This window comes from Fringilla coelebs (assembly GCF_963513975.1).
Source record: "Fringilla coelebs genome assembly, chromosome: 6".
In the NCBI taxonomy this organism is placed as follows: Eukaryota; Metazoa; Chordata; class Aves; order Passeriformes; family Fringillidae; genus Fringilla; species Fringilla coelebs.
This window is the reverse complement of record NC_140034.1, coordinates 6,228,714-6,254,278: the sequence shown is the minus strand read 5'-3', so window position 1 is coordinate 6,254,278 and position 25,565 is coordinate 6,228,714. Positions and strand designations below refer to the sequence as shown.

General features: G+C 46.8%; 1 protein-coding gene across 1 annotated transcript in view; it reads right to left on the bottom strand.

Moving 5' to 3' along the window:
* The window catches only part of PRKCH (protein kinase C eta), a gene marked incomplete at both ends in the record, with an annotated part of 112,091 nt that overhangs the window by 20,994 nt on the left and 65,532 nt on the right, over positions 1 to 25,565 (bottom strand). The window contains one exon of the mRNA XM_084207840.1: positions 22,566 to 22,720. Coding sequence (XP_084063966.1) covers positions 22,566 to 22,720 — 155 coding nt within the window. The remainder of the gene's footprint in view (positions 1 to 22,565; positions 22,721 to 25,565) is intronic.

The following is a 25,565-nucleotide window of genomic DNA, read 5'->3' as shown; positions in this document are numbered from 1 at the left end:
ACACTTTGGGCATACCTCAAAATACACCATCCTTACATCTGAGCCAGCAGAAACACAGTCACAAGTGTGGAAGAGCAAAGGCAAGAGACAGCTATGGGGCTGGGCCAGCTCTGCTGACCACATCAGCAGGGCACGCTGCCACTTCCCAGCCTCTGCCCCACAGGATATGCTGCAGGATGTCCCAAATCCCTGTCAGCTGCACAGGGCACCATGCTCACCCCAGCTCTGAGATGGCAGGAGCCCTGCAGGTGTGAGAGCGCTGCATTGGTTGTGTCCTCCCAGAGAGCCTCTATCTCTGTAATTGTCATTAAATTTAAACTGTCTGCCTCTCACTGGGTAAACGTAGCTCTAACCACATGAGGCAGAGCTCCAGCTCTTGGCTCCTCCACACTGCACGTTAAACCCATTAACAGTGTCTGTTGTCTCCTCCTGACTTCTGTCCAGCAGTGTGAAACCCAACACTCACATTTTCTATTTTCACATAACCTGTAATGTGACGTTACTCTGGCTCTCACTTGCTCAGGCCCTTGGCTACGTGCAGATCATTTCAGAAGAGGACCTCCCATGACCACAGAAGGCTGCTCAATGCTCTCTGCTCAGCAAAGTGACAGGAGATCATCCTACACTTCCCTCTCGGAGGTCTCGTGGGCCAGCACGGTGGCAGCCTCAGCCACGGGCTCCTCTGGAGCCTGCTCTCTCTGGCTGCCCCATAAGATAAATCCCTGGGAAAGCTGTGGTTTGAGCCTTTGTCCCAAGCCATCCCAGCTCTGAACTCACTGCTTGATGCTGACAGGTCTCCCCATAAGCCAGCACGGCCACATGAGAGGAAAAACACTGACAGTTCTCTGAGATTTACAAGGAGCTCTTCATTTTCACAGCAAGGATTCCGGGAAGCTGATGAAACTGGAAGCCATCCAGCTCAGAAAGGCCAAATCTACCTCATTTCCTTAATACTTGCATTTTCCATCCAATATTTTTAGCAGTTCCATGAAGCAGTAACGGCAGAGAGGTTTTCTGAGGCTGCGTTTCTAAGGTCCGGCTGAGGTTCTGCCTTTCACTGGCAAAGCCTCCCTGGAAAACAGGCTCCATCCTGACTCAGAAAAGGCTGTCTTTGTCCTCACCCTCAGCTATGGCACACTGGCTTAATGGCCTTGTTTAGTCTAGACCCAGAAGAAATGACAAAATGGGCTGCTTCAGTGTCACTCACTGGGAGAGGTGTTCTTTGCACATCTGCTGCTCGAGTTTGACGTTTGTAGAAAACCCAAAATTACAATTGCAGATGATCTGGTCCTTTTCCAAAGCATCTGTCAAATGCAATTTCCCTGCACCAGGGACTTTTGCCAGGGAATGTGTGTGATACACGTACCTGCCATCTCACTCCTGATGTAGAAACTGTATTTGAAAGGATGAAGTTTGGAGGGTTTTTGCCTTATTTTGGTTTCATCACCCTGTTTTGGTAAATGCTGTACATGTAGTAAGGATCCAGAGGTGTAAGGGTGGCAGACACTGGCTTCCTGCCTCCCCTCAAGGTTATCCCAGGTTTGCTGATCTCAAAGGTCCAGTTTAAAGCTCATTAAAGCCTGGTGCTCCCATCCCAATGCAAATCACTCAGTGGAGCCAGCCACAAAGGTAAGTGTGGCTAACATAAAACTCCAGCCAAACGGTTTTCAAAAAATGCACAATGAAAAACAAAATCCCCAAACCTGAAATGAGCTAAATGAGTAACTCTGGCTTTTCTAAAGGGGAAAACTTTTCCTTTAGACACTCCTTGGAAACACTTTTGGGTGAGCAAATGTGCGTTCAAGTTCCCTTGCAAGCAGGGATGAGATTTTAATTTTTCTCCACCTCTTCTGTTGAAGTCATTTTACTTCACAAAAATACTGCAATCTCCATCATGATGCAGAAAAATGCATTTCTATTGCCTGTTCTGGTAGCCAAAGTAATACACATTTCCAACTCCTGCTCCAAAAACATTGTCATTTTTTTTTTTTTAATGAAGCAACTTCAACAGAGGAGAATGAAAGATGTACAACCTGCAGAATAGCACAGTTGGTAAGATAGTTAAGGAAAAGGCAGTAGTTTTCAAGTTGGAGGCTTTGCTCCAAATACAGTGGACAACAGATTTAAACCCATACTTTGATTAAATAAGGAGGAGAACAGATGGAGGTCTCAGTTTTATGTAAAGCCCTAAATACTCCTGTGAAGCTGATAATGTTTCCCATTTTCCTTTGCATTCATAAGGAACATCCAAGCTAAAATACTTCTTTTTACCTGAAACCAATGCTGTCTTGACTTGCAAAAAAGAAAAAATTGCTTTTAAAAAGCCTTAACATTTATTTTGGGCCCACAAAACTATTTTTAACCTTTCTTTCCATACTAAATGTTGGAGACTCAGTTAGGAAACTCACAGAAAATAACAATTTTCATGAATCTATTCCCACCAGCTTTGGACTAGGGATCTCCACATTTTGTCCCCAAGATTTTATACAACTTTTGGAATTAATGCAGTTTCTACTGTAAGTCTTGGGTTGTAGAGAACTTGATTATAAATTCCCTCATAGAAAATGTTTCACATCTCCCACATTTTTCTAATAACAACCAAACATTATTTATTTCTATGATGAAGTAAGCTTTTATAACCAAAAATTCACGCTCTCATATTCCCAAGGAAGAGATAAGCATGTCCTAGGCAGTGGTACAGCTGAGTGGCAGCAGTAAATACAGGCTGAAGCTGAGACCTGCAACATATTCTACCAGAGCTAAGACATAAAAACCCAGGCTGAGCTGCTGGTATTTGCTTAGGCACATCTTTAGGGCAGGAGAAAACACTGAAATCACAAATGAAACACCAGGTTACTGGCCTTTGATAAAGGGAGCCACAAAGCTGACATCAGAAAAGGATCAAGCTGCACCAAACTGGAGAAAAAGAGTTGAAATCCTGAGTTTTGCTGCCGAATAAAAAGAGGTAGGATGCTCTTGTTACCCAGCATGTAAGCAGTGTGTAGGCATTTACACACACCACTGTGTGGGCATGGCAGGCTGAGATGGAAAGTGTTGCTTTACACACCTGCAGCTTCCCAGCACAATTCCCAAAATCCCATGGGATTCAGTCTGTGCGCTCCATCCTCCCCAGCACTGCAGAAGGAAATGTCAAAACACGCAGGGACTGCAAAACATAACTTCAACTCTTTGTTTCCTTGAAAAACATTCCTCTGGGTAAAGAAAACATTTATTTTGGTTTCCAAACAACCTCTGAGGTGAAACCCACCCAGACCACTGTCAGCCACACAGACAGCCTGGCTACAGCAAACTGCAACCTGCAGTGCAGTGTAACAGAACAGAAATGAGGGGAAGATGCCTCCAGATATTTGTAATTCATAATTACCAGAAAGTAGGAATGAAACATAGCAAGTGCCCTTCTACACTGGCCTAACAGCCAAAAGTTGTTTTCAAAATCTGACCAGACTTCAGTGTTTAGGGACTGTAAATAAAGCCACCACGGCTCCAGGCTGACCTTCTCATTTCTCACAAACAAAGCAATAGCAGAAATGTGATAGAATGATTCAAGGATCCAACTCAGACTCAGGGTAAGTGGTACAAGTAAGTGAAACTCCACTGAAATCCACACTCACTGCTGGGCCATTTAACAGTGGACAGGTGCCTGTCCTTGCTGGCCATGGGAGCCAGAGGAGGCTGGTGGGAAGGCTCCATCCTACAGCCACCTGAGCAGTGCTCCAGCCAGGAGCCCAGCACCATTCCTGGGGCTTTTACTGCCCCATCCCACCACAGCACATCCTGCAGACTCCACAGGCAGCTGGGAGGGGAATGTGGCAGAGTACAACAAGAGCCTCCTGCCTTGTCTCTGCTTCACCCAACCCACCCTGATGGCACTCAGAGCACAGACCTTTGGAAATGCTCTGCAGCCATGTGCTGGGATAAAGGTGTGATGGCTTAGGAATACTCAGCCTCCAAAGCAGGCTCCACCTCTCTTGCAACACAAGGTGTTACAGCCTGATGCAATATGGACTCAAGTCCAGGGACAGACACAGCACTGGAACATGCTGGAAGCTCTCACCACAGCACATGGCCAAGGACTGCCTGAGGGCAAGGTCAGGAGTGGGTGAGTTAGCCCGAGACAGATCCTCACACCTGCATGTGTGCTCTGCAGGATGCCCAAAGGCACTCGGTATCAGTAGTGCACACTCACAGGATAAGTCTGATTCTTGCTCTGTTGCTGTTCAGACTAAACAGACTGGCAAGCACTGCATCCAGAAGTGCTCTGTCATTACTATTTTAAAGTCAAGCAGCCCTTCAAGCACAAGGACAAGTTTCCACAAGCACTCTGCCTGCATTAAGGCAGCACCATGGGGTTTTTGGCAGAGATGGGCCGGCACCCAGCGCTGCTGGCTGTCCATCTGCCTGACCCCTTCCTGCCTGCAGGGGCTCCCTGGAAGCAGCTCCCAGCCCACATCAGAGCACTGGGCCTCTCCTGCTAAACCCCGGGCTGCTGCTCTGGAGACAAAGCACTGCCCAAGGAACTGACTTCTCTTACAGCACAGGAGATGCCATAACCCAGCACCCAAGACCCCTCTGGTGGTTTGAAGCACCAGCACTCTCACCTCCCCTCCCCTCTGTGCACTTCAGAAGGGCACCTGTGGAAGATTAACACAATTACTCACAGGATTTCATTGCTGCTGAGATGAGGTGTGATTCATCCTCCAGTTAAAACAAGAGTGGTAGGCTCAGGTATAAAGGCAGAGACTAAACACCCATGGCACACCACCAGAGATGATCACAGAGCTTCCCCCAAGCTGGTGGTACAGACCCAGTGGGACCTCACTGAGTCCCTCTGGGGTCAGGCACACCCACAAATTTCCCCCTTACTACACCCACAGCAGCTGTAAGAGGGCTGATGACAGTGTCCAAAGGCAGCTTTACAAGGGCAAAAAGCCATGGGGGACATGTGAAATGGGGCAGCCACGAGACAGAGCCTTTATTGGTGAAACACAGGCGTGCTGGAGGTTGCCACACTGGAGTAATCCCAAAGATGGCACAACCCCTGTAATTTATTTATACATCCAAATTGGTGTGCGTGCATTTTTTTATGGATACTTATATATAATCTATGTATTATTTGCTGCACTTTTATGTGGGACTCTACTCAGGAAAGAGGAGCTGTCCTTGAAGTGTTTCCCTGAATCCCAGAGCATTTGTCCTCCCATTTACTGCAGGAAGGGGAGAGGTGGATGGAAAAAGGCTTCGTGTCCAGCTTTTGGTATGGATGCCACGCTCTCTCTCTGCATGAGCTGCCAGCCTAGTCCTGTGATGGACTCCTCAGTCCCACTGGGCAGCAACACTGGAATTTGCTGGCCCTGAAACATTACTGCTGCTCCCAACAAAGCTCTTCTTTTACCATTGCCAGAAAAAGAGGGGAAAAGGAGGAAAAAGAAAAAAAAAAAAGAAGAAGAAAAAAACCCCAGCAACCACAATGTTTCTTTTTGTGCATCCCATTGCCTGAAGTCTTCAGAGGAGGCACACAACAGACTCAAGACCCAAATGCAGGAACAAGAATCAGGGGACTGATGGAGCTAGGAGAGGTTAAAAAGCACAAGCCTGTTGTGTCACTTTGACAAAAATAGATCAATGTTGATTCAAAGCCTGATATGGAAATTAAAATTAAATCAAGTTTGTGCCCGCAGCACAGCATGGTCTCAGCACTACAAGATGGAGTGAGAGTTATCCAGGATTAGTCATCACCAGCTGCCCACAGCCCTCCACAGGGCTGCTGAAGGCTCCAAACTGTCCTGGTGGCATCAGGGTTGGCCTGTGTTGCTGAAAAGGCTCCTCCTTCCCCCAGCACACGGGACAGGTCCCCACTGTGTGCCACTAAACCTGCCCTGGGGGGATGAGCCAGCAGCCCACACCAAAGGGATTCTCCTGCTCATCCCACAGATGCCATGGAACCCACCCTCCTCACACTCCAGTCTTAGGAGGAATATTTCCCTCCTAGAAATACCAAAGAAAATAAAAATGAAGGTGTCCCTATCCATCAGGATGATGTGTGCAGACTGCCTCTGGCACTGGCTTGGGCAGCAAACCAGCCTGTGCTGGTACTGGGAATGGCAGCAGGGCTCTGTGGGAAGGACACTCCTGCCTGGAACCTGTAAATCTGGTCAGGCAGACTTCTCCACATTCATCTGATACAGGTGAGGTTCACTGTACTCTGAGCCTGACTCTAAATCCAGGGAAATCAGTGAAAAAACGACTCCTGTCAAGTTCACTCAATTCTGAAATAGGCCCTGCCCTGAGAAAAAAAAAATTACTTAACCTTATTAAGGCTCTGAATTACAGATCCAGATTTATAAAGCTAAGGCTATAGGTGCTAATCTCCTTTCTATAATGGAATAAACAAAGCTGAAGGCAGAAGTACTGTATTTTTAGACAGGATTTTTAAAAGCACCTTCCTTTGGCCTGTAGATTTCCACTGCCAAACTTACTATATTAACTTTTGAGGGAGCATCCATGCCGGCCCAGCATGACTGCTTTTGAAAATCTCAGCATCTGCACTGAATTTTTATGCACAGAGCAAAAGAACACTCTCCCTGCTAGTGACACATCGTGGGCACAAAGCACACAGCCACCCCACTGCTGCACAGGAGGGGGTTCTGCCTGGTTCCCCTTGGAAGAAATTAATGAATTTGCTAGGAAATGCTGTCCTGAGAGCTGTTTCTTAAAAAAATAAACTGACACCATCACTGATATAATTGGCTCTTTTCTTTCTAAGACTCCAGAGAACCTTTAGGCAAACACAGTGCTTTTCTGACTGCTCTGATCTCTCTGCTTTTGACCACAGCAATCACTTAAATATAAGATGGAAGAAGTTTTTCTAGGGGCATAGAAGATGGGTCATTATCCCAAGATTCAGTTTCTCATTTCATGTGAATTACTGTCGTTATTCACTCATTACAGGTGATTCACCCAGAGCTGTGTGAAGCCCAAGGATGCTGGATAATCAGGGCTGAGCCAGGTGGAATTCCTGGCTGGGCATGCTCAGCTCTCTGCAGTCCCACTCTGACTCCTCCCAGGCTGCCTGCACACAGGAACCAGTGACACTGACCCTTGTGCCAGGCCAGCAGGGACAGACCAGATCCCATGTGTCACCCCAAATGCCACACAGCATCAAACAGACCCCAAAGTGCCCTCTAACAATGCTGGCTGGTGTTATCCCATGGCACACCAAGCACTTAACCCTCGAGTCTCATTGGTCTGGGCTCCCTCTTCAGCTGGCACAGGGGAACAGATGCTTTCCCAAGCTACTTCAGACCCTCTAAATTTGACTCACCAGCTGACAAGGCTACCAAAGTTCCCAAATTAGGTGCCTTAGGTGGCTCCCTGATTGTTGGTAAAGCAGCAGGAAGCCAGAGCAGGAGTCAAGTGATGCTCACCTGACACGGCTGCCAGGCACAAGGAGCTGCCAGCTGCCTTGCTCCTGTTAGGTATGAAACAAATTAATCACCAAATGAAATAAGCACTGTCTCCAATGACCCCATCAAGGAAAAAAGTAGAAATGGGACAAGAGTGAGGGAAGTCTGTCTTTACACTGCTTCAGCCCTTGAATTTTTAGTACATGCACACATCAAGTCCCTGCAAGTCCCTTTGGCCTCTGACAAATGTGACCATGGAGAAGGATGACCAGGGTGCTGTGTGTCTAGCTGGAAATATGCCTCCTGACATATTCAGATTTTTTTCTATTTCAGCTGTGGAAGATCTGAAGCTATCAGGTCCCTCTTGCTTACACAGGCTCCAATAATATGTCTTGCTTATAAATCCCTTTGGTCAGGAAGAAGACACCACAAATCCCCACAAAAACTTATTTCTAGTCTAGGAAGACAAGAAACATCAGGCAAAAACCTTGGTGCCCCTTGCTAAGGCACCACATCAGATCAAAACTCAGAATTAGAGATTTTCTACCTAAACCTCCCATGTTTACAACACAGGCCAGAATTGCACAACAATACAGATTTTCTATCACAATACAAAAGTTAGTCAACTTGAAGGCAAGGTGATTCTCAAAAAACTCTGTGCTCACTAAAGTTACACCCAGGTGGCATTTAAAGTGCACTGTTTTTTAGCTCATGTCCTCATCAAAGTTTAGCACTCTCCACCTACAAGGCCACATTTTTATTTTGTGGCAGGAAAGTACTTCTTAATGTTATTGACAAGTCCAGTGGGTTTAGCCATCAAGTACTACAAACTCATCTCCACAGTCAAGTACTGCTGCTCTCAGACTGGACTGCTGCTCTCAAATACTCTCCCATGAATAAATAATTGATTGAGGACTAATGGAAAACCATGGAGGCTCAGGGAAAGCAGAATGACTGTACTGTCCTGAGAAAAAGGAATAAAAAGGGCATTATTTTAATACCAACACGCTGAAATGCATCACCCACAACTGACACATTAAAGCTAATGAACCCCTGGAACTTTTCTAGATGGATTTGCAGACATGGAAAAATAGATGGCCTGTGTCATCTCTGCACTTTGGGGACATCATTTGTAAGTTTACCTGTCCTTGTCCTCCATCTCTGTTCTCAAACAGACTCCACAATGCTTTACTCCACAAATGGTTTGTAAGCTTCTCTATGGTTTTGCATGAGGAATGATTCCACAGTTCCTGAAATGATGCCATGAGAACACAGGACACTGTTTGGGGGTGGTGCTGTGGGTGCTGCAGTGTGCTTTGTCCTGGGCAGTTAACAGGAAAGCAGCCACACCATGACAGAGCAGCTGCTTTCCCATCAAGGTTATGTCCAAGAGCACCTGGAATCAGCTTTTGAACACTGGGTTACTTCACTTCCCACCTCCCATTGTCCCTGTGGTGACTTGGGAAGCACCACAGCCATACAAATGCAAACCCACCCTGCTTCCTCTCCAGCCAGTCCCTTAATTTGGTGCTGCAGGTTTGGAATCCCTGAGTTTCCCTTGCACACACTGGCATCCCCACAGCCATCCCACCCACCTGGAACTCAACCCTTGGGCATTTGCTTTGCTACCCCCACCCCAAGAGCCTGCAGGCACTCCTGGCACCACCAGCAACCATCACCATGGCTGGAATGACTCAAACCAGAGAACATCCAACAAGATGATAATGTTTATCAACAGCCTCTCATCCCTCCACAGCAACCAGGGCAGCTCTGCCCAGGCATGGAGCTGACACCCAGGCTGATGCTCAGATGCAGCAGGCTGTGTCCCAGAGTTGATCCAAGCTGTAGGGATCAGACAGAAACACTTTTTCTGCTCATCCCCAGATGAGCCTGCCTGGCAGACTTCTTTGGCAAGTGTTTCTCCAGCCTGGCTTTCCACGTGGAGCAGAAGCACTGCACAGCCCGCCGGCCCTGGTGCCCACACGGCACCTTCATTCCAGAGGAGTCAGAGCTGGTGACACATGACTCAAACACGCCGTGAGCTGCTCTTAATCCCAGCAGCCAGTGAGCAGAGCTCCCCTCTGTCCTCAGCTGCCCTTTTCTGGGCAGCTGCAGCTTTTCCTGGCACCTGACTAGAAACCCTGTGGCTTTCACCTCGTGTGCATGAGGTAAAACGTGGATTTGGGCTTAGAGCCTTCCTGCACCCTGAAAGGGAAGTGTTGGGGTTTAGCACTGTCCAGCTGCTAAGGTGGCATTGGGGCAGCTTTTCAGAACCTAGAGACAGCAAGATCCCTTCTGCTCTCCAGCTGTACCTGCCCCCCTGTCCCACTCATGCTTTTCAGGGAAGTGAGGGTGCTGCAGAAATGGAGGGGGAACCCAGTGCTTCCCCACACCCTACAAAAACCTCAAAGGCAAGAGGAAGGCCCCGTGTGTGGCACAGCTGCAGGCTCTGCCCTGGGCAGAGGACAGCACCTTACTCATGCTACAAGCAGTTACAGGAATGGATGGCTCTGGCCAAGCTCCCCCCACAGCTCTGTGTGGTGCTACACAGGACTTCAGGGAATCATAGAGGAGAATCACAGAATGGCTGTGGTTAGAAGGGACCCTAAAGATTGTCTCATTCCAACCCAGCATCCACGGGCAGGGACACCTTCCCCTGAAGCAGGTTGCTTCAAGCCCCTCCCAGCCTGGCCTTGAACACTTCCAGCGATGGGGCATCCACAGCTTCTCTGGGCAGCCTCAGTGACTTCAGCCAGCCCCTCTCTTCCTTATCACACACCCCAAATTTTGCCAGACCTTGCTCATATCACACTCCACTACCCCACAGCACTGTCCCCTAGCATGGGCTGAGCCATTCCCAGGACCAAGCTGAGCCATTCCCAGGACCAAGTACCACTCAAATGAGTGAGACTGGAAAGTCTCAGCCGCCTCCACACGAGTCCTACATGGGTCTGCTGCTGGTATAAACCACAAGTTACTTCATGACTTTCTGGCAGCCACAGCTGGAATCATCAGCCAGGGAGTGGGATGGGCTGTACACCCATGAGAGCAAAACCACAGAGAATTAAACCCTGTAGTGGGCTGGCAGAAAAGCCATGGTACCGAGAGCTCTCAGAGTAGCCAGAGGCTGTGACTCACTGGGAGAGGCTGCACAAAAATAGGGCTTTTAGCAAGGCCCACAGGGATTTCTACAGGGAGATTCTTCCCCTAGAGACAGGCAAAGGGACTCACCTCACCTTTCCCATCAGGGGGCAGATCCAATGACTGCTCTGCCAGAAGAGGAATTCACTATTGTCCGGCTGCTTGTTTCCAGCCTGGCTAAAAATGGGATCACAGGAGACTAATTGCTTCACTGGAGGAAAAAAAAGAACCAGTCTGGAGTGATGGAATTATTTTGTAGACTGTTGTTGTTTGGGTCTGTTTCCATCCTGGCTTAACGAGCATTAATGACTTCAGATGGGGGGAGGAAAGCCATTAGGGAGAACACGATCCACACAGATACCTCTGGCCCAGCACACACTTCTGTCCCAGCCAACCTCTACAGCTCTGATGGCACCCCTCCCTCCTCCAGCCCTTCACAATGCAGGAAGGTGGCTGAGAGCAAAGGGAAATGTTAATTTTTCCCTTTTAATTGGCCTGACTGGAAGTGCCAGCCTCCCTGCAGCTCAAATACTTAAGCATGTTAGCTATGCTCAGCAGCATCTCCAGAAAAACTGCTGTCCCTCCTCAGTGGCTGGGAAACAAAGGGAAAACATCCCAGAAAAGTGGATGCTCCTGGCAGAAATCAGCAAAGCCCAGAGCCTGTGAAATAAAGTTTGTTTGTTTTGTTTGAGGAAGCCACGCTGAATCTTCTGAGACTCATTCTGGTGTCTCTAGTAGAGACAGAAAGAAACCCAAAGCCAAGACAGGTAATTAATGTTGAAATTCTTCCTTACATAACAGCACTGGGACAGACACTCACTTGGCCAGGGCTGTGCAGGGCTGTGCCAGCACAGCCCAGAGAAAGCCTGGGAGCAAGCAGTGCCTGTGCTACACCCAGATGCTCCAGCCACCCTTGCATGCTGTGGGCTTCAGGGAAATAGGGATTGTCTGGGAATGATGTGCCTATTTCTATAACCCAGCTCTGCTAAAGGACAGCTCTCTTTTAACTGCAAGCCCCAGGGAAGAGGAGAACAACCTGAACTGCCCCAAACCACAGCAAGGTCCAAAGGAAGACACAGGCAGAGCAGACTTGAAAATATTAGGAGCTTCCCTGGAGAAGAGGTGGAGATTTTCAGCATGAGCCTGGTTGTAAGAAACTGAGGAGAAAGTAGGGAAGGCTCTCAGACAATCAGTGACTTCAACTGTCCTGTGCTAGACATGACAGAACATGAGATACCCAATACTCCATGGCACATTTAACTCATGCACAGGCAACAGCCTGGCCTCCAAAGACCATCCTCTCTCTTCCATGTGTCCCCATTCCAATGTCAGCTTACTGGCAATATTTGGCATTTGCTGCCTTGCTTCCTGGCCAGCAGAGATCCACAGATGCCACAGGCTGATGCTGGGAAGCAGCATCCAACAGTTCTGGCAGGAACTTCTGAATGTGCCTTGGGAAAACTGTCAGTCCTGAAGGACCCCAAGGCAGCTCTGAGTGGAGAAGATGAGGGGCAGTAAAGAGGGCAGGCTGCAAGACAGTTTCCCATTAATTTTATCACCCCAAATAGCTGTCCTTCCCCTGGGGTTATTCCTGTCAGGGCAGCCACCAGTTTGAGTGAGCAGAGCAATTTCACAAGAGCAAAAGAGTGTAGGGGAATCTGTGACATAGAGCCTTTCCACGCATGAATCCAACTGCAGCCCACTCAAGCCACAGATGACCTGTGGCTTTAGGGGTTTGAAGGCTGGTTTCCCTTTGCTCTGGCTCATTTCCAAAACCTCATGAGTTCCAAGAAGCAGTGCAGTTTAGTATTGCCTTTTCTGACAGCAGGCAGGGAACCATGTTTCAAGTGGCTCAGTCACTGATAAAAGATATTTATTTAACAGATATGGTGCCACAAAGGCTTATTTGGGCATTTTCTCTTTGTGTAAGGATAGAGGGAAAAAAACCATTAATTCAGGCTGGAGTTACACCAGTCCTATCTCAATCCTACCACCAGCAGATCAGCTGCCATCCATGGGTCAAAATTAACTCTGCAGCACCAGGCATGAGCTGACTGCCTGAATCTCCCCTGGCTTGCTGCATCCCAAGCAGCACAAAGGACACCAAGAGCTGTCACCCTCCTCTGGGGGTTGGCCCTGGCCCCAAAGAGACCCCAGCAGGAGCAGGACTAGCTCTGGCTCCACACTCTGTGCTGCTACAAGGGTGGAGTGGCAGTGCTGCCCTCTGATCTTCCCAGGGGATGGACTGTCTCTCTGGGAGCTTGGCCAGCTGGCAGCAGTCACAGCTTCTCCTTGGCTTTCTCATTTATCAAGGCTGGACAGAGTAGCAAGAAGCAGGAGTCAGCTGCCATGGTTTTTGCTCCCTCTGTGCGCAACAAGGTCTAAAGGCAGAAATTCTGGCTGTAAAGCTGCTGTTTGGGCACGAAGTTTCAAGCTACTGCTCAAAATATATGAGGAATTAAATGAGTAATACTGGAATGGGGAACTCCAGCTAGGAAGAATGGTTATAAAGTAAAAGAAAAGAGAGAAGGTGCAGGAAATGTCAAAGGTTACAAAGTTGATAAGATTGTGTCAAAATCCTCAAAGCACAGATAAGCATACAATTCCTCAGCTTATGGCTAAGAGACACTGACAAACAGAAATACAAAGCACACTAATTCAGCTTTTAGGCACAAGTCAACAAGGACATGGGACCCTGCTACATTTTCATGCTCAGGTAAATGTCAAAAGGAACGTAACAAGATCCAGAGAAGGGAGGATAAAACCCAAAGCCTGCTTGCTAAATGTCACACACCAGCTCAGACTCTCAGCACAAGTGCCACAGAGTCTGGACACAGAGACACAGGGCAGCCTCACTGCCACAGCCCATGCTGGCTGACTGGAATGTCCTTGGAGAGTCTGAAGGGAGCACTTCCTCCTGCCCCTGCTGCCACAGGTTTGCACATGGCATATTGTCCCCCTGCTCCCTTGCACAGCTAACCCTGCTTTATTCACCCCCTCCTCCATCCCCCTTCCTTTTTCAGCACAACAGCCAAAGATGGCACGACCCACTCTGGGCAGGCACCATGACAAAAATTGCTCCAGATCAGAAATGCTTCAGATGTGGATACACACACCCTATTGGACAGACTTAGCCGTGGCAGAATGCCTGGATCAGGGATTTAGCTAGTAAATAACCTCTCCTACTTGGAAGTCATTTTCTTGATTCATGAGCACTCCTCTACCACGCTGCTGAGAGATTTGTGAAAGCGGCTCTGGATGTTAATAATAAATCGTGCTTGTGAAACTTTAATTGATTCAGAAGGAATCAGCTCAGAGCATGGAGGATCTCTGTGGTTCTGAATATATCACATTTGTACACAGTTGAGACTTGAAGGCTTGCTCCCCTTTCCATTGTTCTCAGCTGGAATACTGCCACAGCTTCTTCAGTGGAATAATAACCAGGTAATACAATTCCAAGATTAAATTGTGCCCTCGGGCACAGCCTCATAAAAGGGGAGGTCCTCCAACCTATTAACAGCAAAGGTGCCATGACTCAGAGGCCAAATGATGAGCAATGCTTTCCCCTTGATCCATGAGAACAGGCCCCATAAACAGCAGCCTGGCCTGCACCAGCAGCTAAGGACAAGCCCCAGCAGCAGTTCAGCTGGCACACAAAGCTGTGCCCACCATCCTGCCCAGGGTACCACTGGCAGGAGAGGGAAATCTCTCCCAGACATTCTGAATTGTAAAGCACTTATTACTGCAGCACTACCCTGTCACAGTTGAAATTTTCCATTGTGTTATTATTTTTAGTTTATATCTGTATCACTACAGGCAGCTCTGAAATAGAAGCTATAGACAAGGTGTGACAGTGATGAACCACTGATGTTAAAAGTTGCTGGATGGCTTTACAAAATTCCTCTGCTTGCATAAAAGCAGAGTAACCCACCTGCTCCCTGGCATAAAGAACAAGATCTAAACATTGGGATTACTGACCAAGGAAACATCAGGTGCCATTCTTGCGGCAGCTAAAAGAGTAAGTCAAATACTCCCTGGCTAACTACAGCTATTGCTGCAGGCCAAATATTTCAACACAGAGTCTCCCATTGTGTTCCTCACAAATACAGCAACTTCACTCACTGCAACATGTTGTGATGCAAGAAATCTTCCATTTCAGCAAGTCAGAGGAGCAGATGCAACAGCATTTTGTCAGCATAATCCTTCTTTCAAGAAGTTGTACAAAACATTTATTAAGGTTGACAGAGAGACCTTTTCCCCAGCTATATATATCAGCCTCCCTAATGCCAAGCCAGGGCTCATGTTCTCAGAGAGTGACACTGAAAGCTTCCTCGTTTTGAGATGGGTACAAAGATCAATAAAATTACTGGATTAACGCTGGGCAATTCTGGAGAGCTCAGAGCAAATGTTTTCAAAATTTGTGAAATCAAACACCTGAATGCCCTTGGTATCAGGGAACATGCTGAAAGTCAGATGAGCAGTTCTGGCTAAAAACATAACAGTAATATTTAGGGGCAGTTTTTAAAAACAAATTTAAGTAAGTAACATAAAATATATTTAAGTTTTTATGTTTTCTCCTTCTGGTGACCTTTATGCCTTTAAAATAGAAAGAAGAGAGCAGGAAAGACAGAAAACCAGTATTTTTGTAGAAAAGTTTCTTAGTTTCAAAAGTTCTAATCCAAATATTCCCTGGTGCTCTAGGACTTAAAGATTGAGCCTAATTCTCATTTCCAAGTCTCCTTTCTTTGCAAACTTGTCTGTAATTGTTACACATAGCTATTTCTTAATTGCATCTGTATGCTCTTTAATTGTGAAATGCCTGCATGAGGATGTATTAGTCACAAAAGGAATGCCAGAACACAACTCACATCTAATCACCTATCCCCTCCACAGATGAGGGGATTTTTTTACTTTTATTTTTATGTTTTTATTGCACCAGCACCAGAATTCTCAATCAACACCAAGCTCTCATTGCAAACATTCCCTAAATGAGTCTGTGCCTGTAAGAGTTCACATGTTTTAATATGCAAATGTAGCTGCTACACTAAAAAAAAGTGAAAGTATGAGAGACTGGCATTCAGCAAAGGTTCTCCAGCCTTGGGGCAGGTGGATGAACTACACAAACTCTTGAGGCCCTTTCGAGCTGGGATTTTTAATGATTTATACAAACTCATTATGTGCAGGGTTTGCAGGTTTTAAAATCAGTCCCTTTAAATAACCATAAAGGAAAAGTAGACACTAGCAGAGCCAACAACTTCTGTGGGCTATTCAGTAGTCCTTAGTCATGTGGAAAGTTCCACCAAAGTTCACAGACGATATACAGTGGAGTCAATGGGGCACAGAGATCTGATCTGTGGATCTCCAAACAGGACTGTTCTTGCTAAGCACAACTGTAAATCAGGCCTGAACTGTCCTGCACTCTGACTGATTGAACATGACACAGAAACGTGAGAGGCTGGGGTTTTTTTTTTCCTCTCTGCACTTTCCATTTGATCAAGTGCAGAGAAACAACCCTTTAAGCACTGCATGCCAGAGGCTGTAAAAGAGCCCATCTCACAGGCATGCAACAACCACATCAGAGTGGAAAACTCTGTGGAAGATGCACTGTCTAGAAGCACAAATCAGTCTACACGAGCTGTTGACTGTCAGATAAGATAGCCACAGACATCACTACACTCCTGACCCTCAGACACATCCCTTTATGTTTCCTAAAGCTGAATGAAGTGTTTCCAGAAACTCCAGCATGAAAATTCCTCTTCTACACTAAGCAGTTGTTGAGGGGATGGAATTGCTGGTGGGGTATTCTGTGCCAGTTTGCAGCTTTTAGCTGATTTGTTTCACTCATTCACCAGATAATCAGCTTATATTTCATCCCTTCTGCTGCTCTCAGAAAACAGCACATCCTTCATTTTGCCCTGCTTACATTTATATTCACTCTGGTCTTTGGGGCCCCAGTCCCACACTGCACTGAGCCTTGGAGCTCTCGAAGTGACAGAGAGCAGATCCCACAGCTGAGGTCATGGAGACTCACACCCATTTTGGCCCTGGTTGAGCTACTCCCACCCTTTCCTCAGATGCAAACAACTCTGCCCACACAGCCAAATCCATGGGGAAAAGAGGCATAAAATACATCAAATCAGCAAAGATTACCTACAGAGGCAGCGACTGTAGCACTTTCAAGGAAAAACTTTCACTGAGCAATAAAACAGTTTGGGTTGGAAGGCACCTTGAAGATCATCTCATTCCAACCCCCACTGCCATGGGAAGGAACACCTTCCCTGTCCAACCTGCCCTTGAACACTTCCAGGGATGAGGCATCCACAGCTTCTCTAGGCAACCTGTGCCCAGGCCTCACACCCTCCCAGTAAAGAATTTCTCTTTTATATCTAACCTCAATCTACCCTTCTTCAGCTAAAGGCCATTCCCCCTTGTCTTATCACTGCATACCCCTGCAAAAAGTCTCTCTCCAGCCTTCCTGTAGACCCCTCTTGGATATTAGAAGGCTGTTATCAGGTCTCCAGGCAGCAGCCTGGAGGTCTTTCATAGAGGGTCTTTCAGAAAAGCTTAAGAACACCTGATTGAACCAAAGGCTTATCTTTATTTACCAAGAAAACAAAGCTATGCACAGCACCTAAGCAAACCACCAGTAATCCCTGGATAGCCCCCCAGCCAGGCAGTTTGCCTTGCAGAGCACTGCTGCTATCAGTCACAGATCCAGTTCCACTGCTCATTTACCTCCCTGGGGAAAGCCCCTTGACTTCAGGGGAAACAAGATCTGGCTCCAGATGTGAAAAAGGGCATCAGAATAAACAAAATCACCTGCTGAAAAAAACTCACCAAACAAAAAACCAACAACTAAAAAACAAAGCAAAGAGTGAACATGAGGAATCCCATGTCTATGCTGTCTTGACCCATGGAAAAAGCAAACAGCACACTAATAAAAGTTGCTCTGTTAACAGTGGCTGTATGTAATTAGGAAAGGCATTCAGCTTCTGTTTTCAGCATGTAATTTTTAATTGATTTTGCTGAAAGAAACCTTAGTGTTGTTTCAGTTAACAGCAGTCTTTCCAGCAAAACTGGTCTCCATAAAAGGCTTATGTAAAGCTTCCTTCAAGTGTCACAGGCTCATTGTCTGAATTGGCAGGGAATTAACCTGTTGCAAAAAGCCCATTCCCTATAAAAGCCAACAGTCATGAGACACACAGCTGCAGACCTGATGGGTCTCCTCCACCAAGGAAAGGTGGTGAATTCAGAGGCCTGGCCAGTATCCAGCAATCTTTCCAGATCCCACAGGAGAAAGTTTTTCCCTGTCATAAGAAGTCCCCCCCACAGTAAGGAGATGCTCTCAGGTAACACACAGAGGAGTAAACACTGCCAGTTAATATCTTATCTTATTTTCCCCAAGAGCTGGAGTTCAGCCCCAAGGCCAGACCATGCTCTCATCTGGATAATTGCATAATTATCTTTTGCCTTCCAAAAGGACCATGCATCCTATTAAAGACCTTTGAGTCACAGGACCAACACAGCAGAGCACAGGGATTCTTTGCACACCCTCCCACACCCAGAGGTGTGACAGGGCACCAGCAGACCCCCAGCCCCTCCAGAGGGGTCAGCTGCATTACAAATACCAATAGAGACACAAAGGCAGTGACATGAGCTGACCAGCAGGAGCCCCCGGGATAAAAACAAGGTTCTTCAGCCAGCCCCAGTCCTTCCCAGCAGTGTTTTATCTCCTCTGGCTCCTGGCCAGCTGCATTACCTCCCTGCTACACCACCTGTAGCCTTAAGGATGGATCTGCCCCCGTGCTGTGCAAAGCTGTGAGCTGGGGTATGGAGGTGTCCAACTCTACACCTCAGGCTTGCAAAACCACCACTAAAGTACAGGGTGCACAGCTGATATTGTGTCCTGCGTGCTGCACCGAGCAGGATCACCTGGATCACCTCTGCAGGTAGGTACAGCTACATGCTGCATCACCTCTGCAGGTAGTGGAGGTGTGTTCTGAAAAGAGACCCTCTCAGCCCAGGCATCCTGCTAGTGAGACATTTGCAGAGAGAGAGAGAAAGGTTTGGCACAGAAATTCAGGCTGTGCCACTAGGCTGGGCTGACTGCTTTATGTTGCCTTTAGAAAGGTCTTACTGTATTTCACTGTAAATCTCAAAGCCCCCTCCTCCAAAAAAATCCAAGCCCACCACAATCAAATTTAAGGAAATACTTGCACCTGCCCTCAAAACTCAAGTAGGTGACCTTGGCATGTCCCAAAGCTGTACCTCAGCCCATGCCAAGGTCTGAATTTGAGGGCAGCAGGACAAACCAGCCATTTTCACAGCAGTGCTACACAGAAGGAAATGTCCTGCTTTTAAAATAAACTCTTACAGTCATCCACTGTCTCTTTGCTTTTTAGCAGACTGTGAGTGGACCAGCTCCTCGTGCTGAGTAAGCCACTGTGCAACCTAATTCTGCTCAGATACACTGCTTTGTTTTGTTTCTGGCAAGCACAGAAGCCAAAATATGCTTCCCCTACCCTGGGAACTGCTGAACTGGAAAGTGAAAGTCGGCAAGAGCTGCCTCAAGAAAAATAGCACATCCAGCCATTAGAAAAAATGACAAACCAACCTACCTATCTGCAACAGAGCCCAGCACAGTAATTTCCTTTAGAAATAATCTTAGAGAAAGCAGCAGTGCACAAATATTGCCCTGTGAGCAAAGATTTTATTTACAATAAGCATGATTATTACCTAACATTTTCCTGGCAGCATCCAGCATGAGCTGATCCCAAACATGTCCTCGCCCTCTGTGGTTAGGGGTGCACAATACACTGGGATGTGACACATAAAAAGATTGTTTTCATGTCTGGATGCATTCCCCTCTATGATGGGCTAAGGAACCCTACTGTACTTGCTATTTTTTTTTTTTTTTCAGGAAGTAACTATAAATAGGTGATGCTAAGTTGACAGCTAAACCTCAGCTCAGGGCAAGACAGAGACCTTTCCTTGATAAGGCCAGAAAGCCATCTCTCCTTTGTGATGGTGCAAATGAAGAGAGAAAAATAAAGGTTTTTGACACTGAAAGCTGTCTTTTAGAGAGCCCCAAACACATACAATGTATGTTTATGAGACTCCTATTACACAGCTTAGTAACAAAAAGGGAATTTCTTCAAAATGAGGAGCAAACTCACTGAAAATTTCAGTTGAATCATGAAAAACATCTCATGAGAGAACCAATCCAACTGTAAGCCCAGTTTTAAAATTAAAAATCACATATAGCCAAAGTGCATCATCTGCCTCAAAAGCCCATTCTCAGGGACTTACAGCAGCAATTGCAAAAATATTGCTCTACAGCTATTTCAAACTGCTTGTGTGTGGCTGAAAAAGGAATCAATGAACACCTGATTTCAGCAGCCACCAGCACCATCCTGCCAGGCCACAATGACAAGTTTCAGCTACTTCTTGATGAACTTTCAGTGCTGTCTCTCAAACCTCTCTAGCATTTCAAAGAAGAGAAAAGCCAACTTTTGGCAGCACTTGTGGCAAATGCAATTTGACTTAGCAGGAGAACACTCACTGCACTGGTAAATGCAGATTCTCTCCTGAACTGCTCGGTCTTGAAGGGGGAAAAGAAAAATACAATATTATTAAATTAAGCCCAGAAGAAAAATAAATGACACAGAGTATTCTAGGCCAGCAACCCTCTTCCTCCACTGACCCTGGAAACCCAGAAAGAAGACACCTTGAAGAGCTTGTGGTAAAACCCTTTCTGGTCAGGCTATTTCTGGTGTCTCTGTCCCCTGCTCCCTAAGCAAGCACTCACATTCTTATCATAAAATCTGATCCAAACTCTCTTACACAAGTGCAGTGATTCCATTCTGAATATCCCCTTCTATCCTGCACACTCCCTCCCAGAGCCTGGCATTTGTGACCTGACAGAAGCAACCTCAGCTCAGTACAGCCCCAGCCAGCAGCTCTCTCCTCTTACATCTTCCAGAACTTCAACTAATTATAAGAAACCAAGTCACCCACCCCCCTGCAGACCTGCCCCATGAAGCTGAAGCTACCTGACTCCACAGCTTAACCAGTTTCTCAACAAGATCAAAGCCTGTGCAGTTGTTCGAGGAGCTTTCCAATTATTCCTCCAGTTTCTATCATGAATTACAGCAGCACTTGAAGAGTGCCAAAACCCAGAGGGATCAGTTACTCCTGCCCTGTGACAGGCAGCAGGCTGGGGCAGACAGGACAAGCTGTAAGCACAAGGCATTACATTATGCACAGAGCCAGTTTTGCTGCTGAATGACTGACAATAACTACTGGATGTCACTATTTTAAGGAAAATGTCATTTGTGTAATTATCTGGCAGGGTCTCTCCTCAGTGGCTGGCATTATTCACAAGGGAAGAATTAGACTGAAATCCAGCTGTAGAGTAAGGAGATTAGCTATTCTGTAGAGACAATCACTGTGCTTTAGGAGCTTGATATATAGGGTATATTTCACTACTCATCTTCAGGCTCTCAGGACATGGAGAATATTAAAATGACACTCCTTCTCTATTTCACTGTGCCATATATGTCACATGAGTTCAAACTTAAAAATATTTTAATATTCTCTGTCCTCACCTGACCATCTGTTTCTTACTGGAGCTCAAGCTAGGAAGAGACAGAGAAGCTTGTTTTACTTGGCTGATCCTATCATCTCCCCATCAGGTAGAAAAGTGCCCCTTGAACAGCCCCCAGCCCTTTGGCCACTTTAGCCCTCAGCTATTCTGGTTTTTGTGAGTTCAAACCTGAGTTCATCTGTCATGGGAGGATGTCCTACTCACTGGGTTAAACTTTGTGAAATCCCAAATCAGATGACATTTGGCCCACCCCACAGAAATGGCATTAACCGAACTGGACTGGGATTGGAACTGGTCCCATCCTGCACCCAGCTCTGGATCCCAGCAGCACAACTGTAACCAAGCAGCAAAAAAGAGAGACTTGACTTTATTCTTTCCAGTGCTGGCATGCCACAAGTGGGACTGAGCAGGGCTACAGCAGGCCATGCTCAAAAATACGTGCTTTGCTGCTGGATTCCAGGTAAGAGCATTCCAAAGAAAACAACAGCCTGTTCCTCCTCCCCAGCGCTCCGGGCACAAGGATACCAGAGGTGTTGTGTGAAGTATGTCAGAAAGAAACCTTTCTGTACAACCAGACTGTCTCAGTGCTGACACCTCCCTGCTCCAGCTGTCCTACTCCATCCCAGAAGAGGCCTTGCTCTGTCTCTGGGGCATGAGGGAGGAGGATGCTGGTGAAATGGTGCTGCTGGTCCAGGGAGGGCTCTGCACGGCAGCCTGGCTCTGATCCATGCTGGCTGCCCTATGCCTTTATGCTTGAACTGACAGGGGAGCACTTCAGCAGCACAGAAAGGAAAAAATACAACCAAACTGCCCCCCTGAGTACAGAAAAATGACAAATAACAAAGGAGAGCTATGTATGGGAAACAGCTTCCTGAGAAGAGCCTTGAGACCTCGAGTGGAGGCTGATGCATGGAGGCAACAATGCTCCAATCCTGCTGCAAACACAAAGATGTCTGACATGGGCAGAAAGGAAAAACTCCTGCTGTAGGAGCATGGCAGGAATGAAAACACTTTGAGTGGCTGAGATGAGTGGCACTGAATAATAGGCATGTGAAATAAATAGGGTTTAAAGACAGTAGCTACTGCAGGGAAGCACAGGCTTTGGTGTGACCTTTAGTGTATTAACCTTGAAATAACATGGCACACTGTGGCCAAAGCAACAGATCCTTACATTCACCCTCAGAAAATCTGGAAAGGTTTCATTTAATGCCTGCCCAGAAATTTCACTCCCTCCTGGAAGTGGTGCACCTTGGCCAATGTGCAGGGGGAACGTGGAGGTACTGTGACCCCAGCTGACAACTTGTTCCTGGTGGGCAGCAAGTGACACTTCTTCATTCAAGCAGAAAACTCCAGCCGTGGTTCAGACACAGGGAAGCCATGAATGCAGAGCTCACCTGTAAATGATGCCTCTGCTGTGGAGAAACATGAGGGCTGAAATAATTTCTGCAGCGTAGAACCGGGCCCGATCCTCGTCGAAGCGCCGCGACTTCTGGATGTGGAACATCAAATCCCCACCATTGACAAACTCCATCACGAAGAACAGGCGATCCTACACACAGGCAGACACAACAAACATGAACAGCATTAACCACAGCCTTGCTCAGGCTTGGAAAAGTCTTAGCAAAACTATTTTCTCCCAAACAAAAACAGATTAAGTAAGCTATCAGAAAAGCAGGGCACCCCTGACAAGGGGGAGAGAATGTTGAGGAGGATGCATTGATATCAGTAGGCTAATTAATTACTTTATTATACTATATTATTCTAGATTATATTACACTATATTACATTACATCTAAACTGAATTTGCACAAAGCACCCAACTTAATTTAACTGCACAGAATCTCATGACTGTCAGCCAACAGTCCTGACACACACACACACGCTTGGCCCTGATGGGCCAAGGAAACAAAACACCATCACTTTGGGTTAAAAAAAAAAAAAATTGCATTCTACTTTGGCACAACACAGGAGCAGCAAATGAGATAAGAACTGTTTTGATTATTCTTTTCTTTGCTTCTCTCACTGCTTCTCTGATGTTCAGAGAATGGGAATCCCATAGTAAGCGTGAGACAGTGAGTGGGGGAAAAGGTTGATTTTTTCAGGAGAAATCAGATCAATGCCAGGAAGACCTGTTAGTATCTCCTTACCCTGCACTTCTCCCAAAGGTTTTGACCCCAGTGGTCAAATGAATGAATGAATTCCTGTTCACATGTGGATTGGGCATGTTAGTAAGTGTGTGCTCATCAGTAATCAGCTCCCACTGGGTTTCTCTGAATTATCCTTAGCCTCAACCAGCAGGGAATGATAGCCCTTCATCAGTACTCTCTGAGCTGAGTGGCACAAGAGAAATCTGCAAAAAATCACTCACTCCCTAGTAAACACCTCAGATCTCAGGGGGAAGCTGCTCCATAACACAATGTGCATAACCAGAGTGCAGCTTCACCACAACAGCACAACATTGTCTCGAGGATATCCCAACATTATTTCTGGAGAATGTGGGCTGTTTTCCAGGATGGGATTTCCTGCCATACACTTGCATGGCAGCAGCTTTCTGGGCCCTCAGGTTCCAGCTTTCCTCTGATTAACCTGCAGACACCTCTGGAGAATAGAGGAACTGATAAGCATGAAGCATAAATAAAAGTTTCTGCTGAGCAGAAAAGCAAGTTGTTTGATAAAATTCAGTTCATTAACCACAGCTGTTGGTCTCTGAGGTTTCTTTTTTGGCTTTGTTCTGGCTTTTGCAAAAGCCTACAGATAGGAAGGCACTTGCTTAAACTGGGTGCTCCACAGTAAGTAGGGGTTTCACATGATTTCACTTGATTGTGAGAGGAAGGACACAGAGAGATTTGGCACAAAAATAAACCCTGAAATTGTTGTCGTCCAGTTCAAAAATTCCTCTCAGCAATTGTTTCAGGACTTTCAGTATTTGTTGTTAGAGTTTTTCTCTGAATATCAGGAACAAGCAGATTGGAAAACAGGCATAGAATTCAACTGAGATCAGCCAGGCTTTTAATGGTAATATTTGCCCTTCTTTCCCACAAGCCTCTTCCCAGGTCTGATGCTAATTATCTACAAGCTACTTTTAAACCCTCTCTAAGTTTAAGAGGATAAGCATTGTCGTGCTCCACTTTCTGGCAGTCAGCCAGCTTGAAATGACTACCGGTATTAACATCTTGAGATGTACATGGCAGAAGAAAAACAACCAGAAATTCCCTAATTTCTCAATGGATATGAGCAGGAAAGCAAATGGCTGGTAACACATGGGGACAGCCTTCTTCACATAGCCAACCTGGGCTCTGCCCAACAGCTCCTCCTGGGCTCCTTCCAGAAGGTAAAGATCATGAAATCATAGAATCATTTGGGTTGGAAAAGACCTTTAGAGACCATCAAACACTAACCCAACTATGCCAAGCCCACCACTAAACCATGTCCCCAAGTGCCACACATCTACACTTCTTTTACATACCTTCAATGACAGTGACTCCACCACTGCCCTGGGCAGACTGCACCAGTCAGCTTGGCCAACCTTTCAGTGAATAAATTGTTCCTAATATCCAATCTAAACTTCCCCTGGGGCAACTTCAGACCACTTCCTCTTGTCCTGTCCCTTCTTCCCTGGGAGCAGAGCCCCGACCCCCACCTGGCTGCAAACTCCTGTCAGGGAGTTGTGCAGAGCCAGAAGGTTCCTCCTGAGCCTCCTTTTCTCCAGGCTGAGCCCCTCCAGCTCTTTCTCATCAGACTTGTGCTCCAGACCCCTGCACAGCTCCTCTGTCTTTCCCTGGACACACTCCAGCCCCTCAATGTCCTTCTTGCAGTGAGGGTCCCAAAGTGACTGCAGAATTTGAGGTGCAGCCTCACCACTGCTCCCAGCACTCCCACAACACTCCTGCAGCACCAAGGCCATGTGCTGAATTCTATCTCCAGTCCATATAGACAACATCAGCTCATTGTTTCACTCTGTTTTTACGAGAGGGCACTGAAAGACACCCGAGCTGGCTTGTCTAGGCAGCAGTCTGGGCCACAGCAGCATGAACTGTGCAAACCCATCACCAGCCTTGGCTCTCCTGCCCACATCAGCCCTCTAATGCCACATCTTCACTGCAGATGGTTAAACTCAGCCTGGCTGTGCTGTGCCTGCCTGTTCCTCTGGCTGCAGCACAGGTATCACCTCTGCCTCTCCAGTCAGGCCAGCTTTTACATCTCCTTGTTATTCTTTCCCACCTCCTTCCTTGCTGATCTCTCCACATGACACATGCTTATCTAGCCCAGCTTGTCCAGGCATCTCCTCAAGCCCATACTTAAAAAGAAATCCTTCTTGCCAGATCCCCAACAGGAAGCAATTTAATTTACCATCAGCCTGGTGAGGGATGGTGTGTGTATTTATGTAAGTGATA